This window comes from Asparagus officinalis, chromosome 1 (genome assembly GCF_001876935.1).
Source record: "Asparagus officinalis chromosome 1, Aspof.V1, whole genome shotgun sequence".
In the NCBI taxonomy this organism is placed as follows: domain Eukaryota; kingdom Viridiplantae; phylum Streptophyta; class Magnoliopsida; order Asparagales; family Asparagaceae; genus Asparagus; species Asparagus officinalis.
This window is the reverse complement of record NC_033794.1, coordinates 21,299,945-21,308,998: the sequence shown is the minus strand read 5'-3', so window position 1 is coordinate 21,308,998 and position 9,054 is coordinate 21,299,945. Positions and strand designations below refer to the sequence as shown.

Here is a 9,054-nt window from a genome sequence, read left to right as displayed (position 1 = left end):
GCCAGTTCGTACGTCCTCGGGTATTTTGGCTCTAACTCTCTCGTCCGATATCGGAATGAGGTGATTCAAGATGCATTAGAAAGCTGGAGAAGAGGTCTACAATTTTCAATAGCCGAGCCACATATGGTATGTGTGAGTCACACATGGTATTTTGTTTAATTGGTGGCTCGGCACTGTGCGAGCCAGTTCATACGTCCTCGAGTATTTTGGCTCTAACTTTCTCGTCCGATCTCGGAATGAGGTGATTCAAGATGCGTTGGAAAGATGGAGAAGAGATCTACAATTTCCAATAGCCGAGACATATATGGTATGTGCGAGTCACACATGGTGTTTTGTTCAATTGGTGCCTCGGCACTGTGCGAGCCAGTTCGTACATCCTCGAGTATTTTGGCTCTAACTCTCTCGTTCGATCTCGGAATGAGGTGATTCAAGATGCGTTGAAAATTTGGAGAAGAGATCTGAAACTTCCAATAGCCGAGCCACACATGGTATGTGTGAGTCACACATGGTGTTTCATCCCTTTTGGGCAAAACATAACTCCTAGCTAGGTTATTTTGTCATTTCGTGTGTTACGTTGACTCGTACGCTTCACCGATTCGCATTATACATTTCATTAAGTTGGACATGACTGGTGAATATGTTGGCTACTTGGAGCTAGCCGATGAGCATACAGGCCATTCGGAGTTGGCTGATGAGCGCGCGGGCCACTCGGAGCTGGCTGATGAGCACGCTGGCCACTTGGAGATGGCCGGTGAACACGCGGGCCACTTAGAGGTGGCCGGGGAACACGCGGGCCACTTGGTTTTCCATTTTTGTGGCTAATTAGCATGTGAACCACTTGGTGGTGGCCGGTGAGTATGCGGGCCACCTGGCGTTGGCCGTTCTGGTGGTTCGTCGCCACGTCATCAACGTTTCGCCGATTCGCTTCATGCGCTTGTCGGCATCAGATGATCTTCTTTGACTCGGACAATCCCCTTCGACTTAGATAATAGCGTTCATCACATTCTCTTTATCTCGAGATGTGTGTGGACACCTATAGGCATTTTTAGATGCTTACATGGAGTATCAGCAGATTCTGTGGATGATTACATGCAGATTGGAGAAAGCACCGCTATAGAGAGTCTCGGCAGCTTTACCAAAGTAATTGTTGCAATATTCGGTGATGAGTATCTAAGGTCACCAACTGACGAGGACACTACAAGATTGCTTGCAATTAGCAAACAACGAAGATTTCCTGGGATGTTAGGAAGCACTGACTGCATGCATTGGAGATGAAAGAATTGTCCGGCTATGTATAATGGTATGTATACTGATCACATCCACACCCCTACAATAATTTTAGAAGTTGTTGCTTCCTATGATCTTTGAATTTGGCATGCTTTTTTCAGTTTACCGGGAGATCTTAATGACATTAATGTGTTAGAACGGTCTTCCGTTTTTTCTCAAGTTGTTGAAGGACATGGTCCGACTGTTAATTATATAGTCAATGGTCATGAATACACTATGGGATACTACCTTGCTGATGGTATATATCCGTCACGGTCAACATTTGTTAAAACAATTTCTTTACCACAAGGAAATAAAAGAAAACATTTTGCTACACTTCATGAGTCGGCAAGAAAGGATGTAGAGCGAGTATTTGGGGTACTCCAATCATGCTTTGCAATTGTGTGTGGACCAGCGCGCTCTTGGGATGAGAAAATATTGAAAAATATTATGCAAGCATGCATAATAATGCATAACATGATTGTTGAAGATGAAATAAATGATGATTATATCGACTTTCACGTACAATGCTGTTGAGGAAGCTCCAATTATATTAGTGTCTCACGAACGTACAATAGATTTGTGTGAATTTATTCAGAATCATCATCGCATTAGAGACAGGCAAACTCATTCTTAATTGCAATAGGATCTTGTCGAGCATTTATGGGAACGGAATGGTGGGTTTTAGTAAGGGGTTTTTATGCTGATGTAATATTAATGTTATTGAATTTAGTGTTGCAAGTAAGGACCTATTAGTTGATGTAATATTGATGTCGTTGAATTTCTATATCAATATGTGATCTAATTTGTTTTTAGACATAATGTTTCCATTTGCATAAATAGAACTTCATAAAATCTTCAAATACGATACATCATCTTCAAGTACGATACAACAAGGGTAAATTGAAATACATAAAAATACACTAAATAAATTGTAGATTTGAATCGTCACCATCTTCCTTCTAATTTGAACTACCACCACCAAATTGTCTTCCAAAAATTTTCATCTTCAGCTTATTGTAATACTCTACTTGTAATGGAAGCATGCCATCAGTGTTAATTGCTATAATCCTCTCATCTTGTTTCATTGCTTTCAATCATATTTTTTCCTTTTTGATATTTTGAGCTTCTTGAGCGACCTGTAGTCTGGCTTGCTCTATCTTTATGCGCTCTTGCTCCTGAACATAAATTTAATCAAATAATTCTACTCTTTTTGTTTCTTTTTCTTTCCGATCCTATTTTATTTCATCAATAAACAACATCACTGGTGTAATTTCAGAAGCCACATGCTTGTCTTAACCTTGTTTCAACATTTCTTTTGCAGCCTTTCTACCTATGGGCCTTGACGAACCCTCAGTAGGATATTCGTCTTTCCTGCAATTTATTGAATTTGGAGTTGCAGGAGAAGATGTAGTAGGACTTGAATTTTTTGAGTACATAGATTTTTTTCATTGAAAATTGGCCAAGCCACTTTGGATGGAACCTTAAATCATTCCAACAATGTAAAAATTAAAAACTTGCTCCTTGCATGCTTTGAAATATTTGCATCGCTTCCATAATCTAATTAAAAATAAAATAAATTTACTAACATGTAAAAAATAAAACAATTAATAAATTATATAAATCTAATCAGTTTAAATAATTTGAAGCCACAATTAGTACCTTGCCATTCTCTGTCATGCTACTTTGATTTCTTGCTTCAATTTGATTAAAACACCCGCAAAATTTACTAACTGCAATTTGAATAGTCGACCAACAGTGCTCTGACCCTTTTTTTATCACGATTGCTACTGAATGTCTTATTTTCTTGATAGTAAGTTGCTACTCGGTACCAAAATATGGAATATTTTTGCAATGTCCCTTGCACTGGATCAATGCTAGTGTTGATCCATGCAGATACAAGCGAGATGTCTTCTTCCATCCGATATTTTGATTTTCGCATCGACTTCTTTTGCAATGGTACATTTTTTACTGAATTTTCTTCGGATATATCCCGTTGAAATGATTGCTCTTCATATTGTTTTTCCCATGGATGATGACTAGTCATCAAATTGAAATAATATGGATTATTATTTTCTACCATCTACATCAAGTATAAATCTCACATGAGTATGATTTGATTTAATTAAAATTCCCAAATTGTTGAAAATATAAGAAACATTAAGTGCAAAAATAATTAAACAAAAATTATAACCTACCTTAAATTGTAGTATATATGATGAAATAGAGGTCGAAACAATGAAAGAGTGAAATGTGAATGTGCACTCCAGGGTAGTGCCTTATTTATAGGGTAAAAATTAGCTATTGGAGCTAAAAAAAGATACTAGAAAAATAGCCTACACTAGGAAAAAAGCATATACTACCTACACTAGGAAAAAAGGCTATACTAAAAAAACACCCTATACTACAAAGACAACCTATAATTAAAAAAAGTTTATACTAGAAAAACAGCCTACACTAGAAAAAAGCCTATACTAGAAAAACACCCTATACTACAAAGACAACCTATAATTAAAAAAAGTTTATACTAGAAAAACAGCCTACACTAGAAAAAAGCCTATACTAGAAAAACACCCTATACTACAAAGACAACCTATAATTAAAAAAAGTTTATACTAGAAAAACAGCCTACACTAGGAAAAAAGCCTATACTAGAAAAACACACTACAAAGACAACCTATAATTAAAAAAAAAAACCTATACTAGAAAAATAGCCTATACTAGAAAAAAAAAAGCTATACTAAAAAAACACCCTATACTAGAAAAACAACCTATAATTAATAAAAAATATTAATAAAATTATAATAAAAATTATAAGGGGTACATTTTAAAAAAATATTAATCAAATTGAATTAACTATACATTAACTTAATTATATTATTTTAAATTAACTATAACTAAATTTAATTAACTATAAATTAACTCCAAAATAAAATATATTAATATAAAATTATAAGGGGAAGGTTAAGAGACTTTAACCTTCCCCTTAATTTAGGGAGGAAATTGAGGGACTTAGGGTGAAGGGGATCTTTTTCCGGTCCCTTGGAACACAAACCCTTAAATCTTCCTAAATTTAGCTAAGGGGATGGATTTTTACGGCCCCTTGGAGATGCTCTTTGTCCCTTAAAATCTTCAATAATTGCATACTAGTCCCTTACATCTTAGAAATTGCATATCAGTTCATTCCTAGCTAATTCGCGTCAAATTTGAGAGGAATATTCCGTCAAATCTAAAGGTTGGAGGCAAAGTAACCATTCTACCCCACTATTATGTTTTCTAGCCCATTTTACCCTACTTGAGTTCTTCTTCTCTGACGGTTGGAACCTAACCTAAAGTTGAGCTTCACAAAATATTTAAAATATTACAACATCGGGTAGTTTGGTGATTACAGATATTGGGTCAGGAGTGAACCAAATCTTGTTTACGTTTTTTAACGACCATTTTGTAAAACTCAATACGATTTAGGAGATTAATATACAATTTTTAAGATTTGAGAGACGAATATGCACCTATTTAAGATTTAAGAGACTAATATCTAAAAAAAAAAAAAATCTTTTTTGACTTAATTTGAATTAAATACCCTATAGTTTCCTTTACTTTGTACTTATATGCCCTCAATTGTTTTTAATGGCGGTTATACACCTTAATATTATAAAATTTTGTCGCAAACATTAAAAATTCCCTCAAAAAATTATCATGTCACACTCACATGCTTAGTTTAGATGATTTTCACTCTTGATATTCATTAAGTTTACTGTTAAATATATCGAAATTTTGTTTTAAAATAGAATTTAGATAGGTTTCAAAAGTTCTTAAAATAGGATGTGGGTTCGCATGAGAATTTTTGAAGAGAAATTCTAGTGTTTGCCTAACTGAGAATATTTAAGTAAAAATTTAAAAACTTTGCAGTATATAATTGTTGTGAACAACAAGTAAGGAGATATAAGTGTGAGGAAAATATAGTGTTTAATTGCAATTAAGCCTTTTCTTAAGTAGTGCTTTACTAGGGAAAAGTTAATTGGCGACTTTTTTGACTGCTTATGTATGGTCAAAATTTTAAGGGTGTTAGGGAAAATTTACTGGGGATCTTTTTTGTTTGTTTCTATATGGAAAAAAATTTCTTTAGGAATTTCTTTGATTTAGGGAAGATTTTGGGGGCATTTTTGTCCGTTCGTTCATAGAAATTTAAGGGTTTTTTTATTTAGCCCCTCAAAACTTCAATAGTTTGAAGTTACTCTCTCAATTCATTTGAATTACTATTATGGGCCCAAATGTTATAATTATTTCAAATTAGTCCCTCTACTTCGTTATCATTTGATTCTGATTTTTTTTTAATTTAATTTTTAAGCATGCATTGTCAGCTATACTTTGATGCGTATCCATACGGTTTTAATCAAACTTGTCCCTTGTAGAGAACTTTGATTTCCATATCGATCCTATCGAACTTACCCTATAAAAAGGGTTTTATTTTTATGTTGGTCCATAGTTTCTAATAGACTCAAGAGCCTATTATTAATTATTCTTTCTGAAGAAAAAAATCTTCAATTAAGAGTCAATAAATGTCATCAAAATAATAAAAAAAAACTCATAAAGCGAAAAAACACAATAATTTTATTAAAAAATGATCATGTACATGGCTTAACCAGAGGCATACCCTTTAGTGTATAAAAATTCATATAAAATTTTAAACTAGCAATTATAATTGTTGAATTTGTATTTAGATTCGCCTTGGAGACGTGAAATGGAGTTTGAATTTTGAGTCCAGTTGAAGCCTTCCCATACAATACAAGCGTGACTAAAGTCAAGTTTAAGCGAGTATGTCAAATCGGTAGGTGAGTACAATGACTCGAGGGATGAGCACGGTCCTTGTGGTTGAGTATGGTGGCTCAAATAGAGGATGGCGCCTCGGTTGAATACAAGGAATCGGGTGAGGATGGTGCCTCAGATTAAGTATAGTGACTTGGATAAGCATTGTGCCTTAAATGAGTACGGTGACTCGGGATTGAGCACGAGGGCTTGGGGTTGAGGACGGTGCATTTGGTGAGTATGGGGTCAAGCATAGTGGCATTGGATGAGGACGATGCCTCGTACGAAGACGGTGACTTAGGGGCTGTTTGTTTCCTTTTTTTTGAGAGGGAAATGTGAGGAAAGCCTGCCAAAAGTGCAGCTTTTGGCAGGCTTTCCCCAACTTTCCCTCTCAAAAAAACCTCTCAAAAAAAAAAAAGAAACAAATAGCCCCTTAGAGTGAGAACGGTGCCATCCGGTAAGTAGATGACTTTTTGCTTCCTTTTTTCTTTCCCGACCGGTACTGCGTTTTTGCAGACGGGGATATATGTCAAGTTGTAACCCCTTTTTTTATGGCGTTGCTTGGGATGAGGTGAGAAGTGGGTTTTGATTATTATTATTATTATTTATGAGATCAGATGATGGGAAAGGCAAAGGCTGAGATATAGTGGCTACGGCCATGAGTTGAAGAAGGCTGATGATTGCCCTTTTTTCTTTTTTCTTTTTTCTTTTTTCTTCTTTTTTTTTCTTTTGATATATATGTATACTTGGAGCTGCAGTATGAACATGAAGAATTCGAGATGATATTGACTCTTTTTTAGGAGGATGACTTCACGGATCAGAGAGAATGAGAGATTCTCTTGCTTCCTTTTTATAGTGTGATAATTGACAAAGATATATTGTTTAAAGATAAGGATAATTGAATTCACAATATTTAGTTTAAATTTCAACTTATCCTCTCACTATTGGTAGATAGAATTGTAGATGGGTACATGGAGGTTCGTTGTACCTGGATTGATTTCAAACATTACGCATTGTGTGGTAATCAAGTGGGTTGAGATTTAAATTTGGAGGTAAGATTACAATTAATTATCTATCTCATCTCAATACTATCCATCCAGTTTAGAACCAAAATAAAAAAAACCCATTCGTTTAAATTCCATGTCGATTAAAATATTTTAATTTGAAACAATTTATAAGATCTGAAGGACCAAATACTAATTTCAATGAATTAAGGAGATAATTCAAAAATTAAAGATTAAAGTGATAATGACAAAAAAATTCTTTATTGAAATACTTTGGCATTACATTACTTTAAAAACATTCATTGTTGATGCCAGTTATCAAACATGAGGTTTATTTGTGGATTACAGTAAAGCTAGGGTCCTCAAACTTATTCAGATGAATGGCTCTGTAGATCGTTGTTCTTCCATGCACATGAAGAACTCGTGAGAGGCCGGAGTTGGGTTCTCCAGTTGTTTCTCCGACGATTAAGTTAGTGTATGAACTTGAGTGAGAAAATATAAGAGAAATAGTGAGAGGAATTATTCAAAGTTGCCTCAAAAAAGAAGAAGTTATCTTATGCAGTGCAGTTCCTTTTTATAGTAGATCGGAAGGGTGTCTTTACAGGTAGGGAGCTGACTCGATAGGTGTCTTTACAAGTGTCGGCCGCAGGTGAGGATGAGTCGTCCAATCAATTACTGCGAGGGAAACAGCAGCTGCTTGGAGCTGACTGGGTCCGATGAGTCATGACCACTATGGGGCTAGAGCAATGATGACGCTGACTGCGTATTTAAGGTGAATGTAGTTGGTTGTCGACGGAAGATTTGAGAACACACTGCCTCTCTAGACATTTGACTGAAGGCCGACAAACATCGCTTTTTTAGTTAGTTACGCAAGTTGTCAGCTGATATAGCAGGCCGAGTGTGGAGCCTTGAGGGCTTGACCTAGAGAATAGGTCGACAAGTATCTCCTCACGAGTTGGCCACGTAAGTTGTCGGCTTATGGAGTCGACCACAGGAACAACTAGAGTTGTAGGTTGCAGGAGTAATCTGATTAAGCACGGAGTGGGATACCCGTCGGCTTCCCAGCAGAGATTAATACTTGATCATTTTATAGCCTATAACAGTTGCCCCCTTCCACTCGAACTCAGCTGACCGAGTACGGGGAAGTTGAACAGTCATCAGTCTATGACTCCCGAGGTGCATTTATGAGGAGAGCGACGGGTTGCTGTTGAAGTGACCTTTTGATGTCAACGGATATGATGCACCGCCATCGCTTCAACTTACAAGATGGGTGGGGTATCGATCACGATCAACGAGCAGCGTTTTGTTTCTCGTACGGTCAGTTCGACTTCTGAGGTCGATCTCAGCCGTCCGTTCCTGATCGAATCAACTGCTATGATCTTGACATGTGTATGTACCCTTAGCTTATATATAACCCATTTCTAAGAACTTATATTTACAAACTCTTTGCACTCTGATCTTTAAAACCCTAGCTTCCTGCATTGAGTGGTTTCTGATGAGGACTCTGACAAACTGTGATGGCTTCCACCATCTCCACTTATGACCGCAATGAGATGAGGATCGTCCTCCTCTGACTATTTCACTCGAAGGTCTATGCAACGGAGCTCGAGGCTTACTACACTTGCTTCGATCTCCCTAAGGCTTTCACTCTGTTAGCACCGAAGAGGTTAGAAGTTGTATATCATATAGCAGTGATAGGGCTCTGATTTATCTAAAGCATCTGTAGTACGGGCTCCGATTGCCGCTTCACCCCTTCATCTGTCAAGTCTGTTAGGCCCTGGGAGTATACCCTCCACGGATCAAGCCAAACTCCATCGCTACTTTGGTGGCGTACATGGTAATCTGCCACGGAGTCAGCATCGAGCCGAGTCTATGCATGTTGGGCCATGTGGTCAGCGTTAGGATGACTAAGAAGGAAGGGCATCATACTTCTAGAAGTTGGGCGGCTCTAAGCTCGTCTCAAATGCTCTAGTGTCAA

The 9,054-nt window shown here is 36.8% G+C and overlaps 1 protein-coding gene across 1 annotated transcript; it reads left to right on the top strand.

The window, feature by feature from the left end:
• Nucleotides 625–2,721, top strand: LOC109831671. The gene is made up of 4 exons (XM_020399052.1): nt 625–751; nt 1,073–1,241; nt 1,389–1,525; nt 2,591–2,721. Exons 1-4 carry the CDS (start codon nt 625–627, stop codon nt 2,719–2,721), a joined length of 564 nt encoding a protein of 187 aa, XP_020254641.1.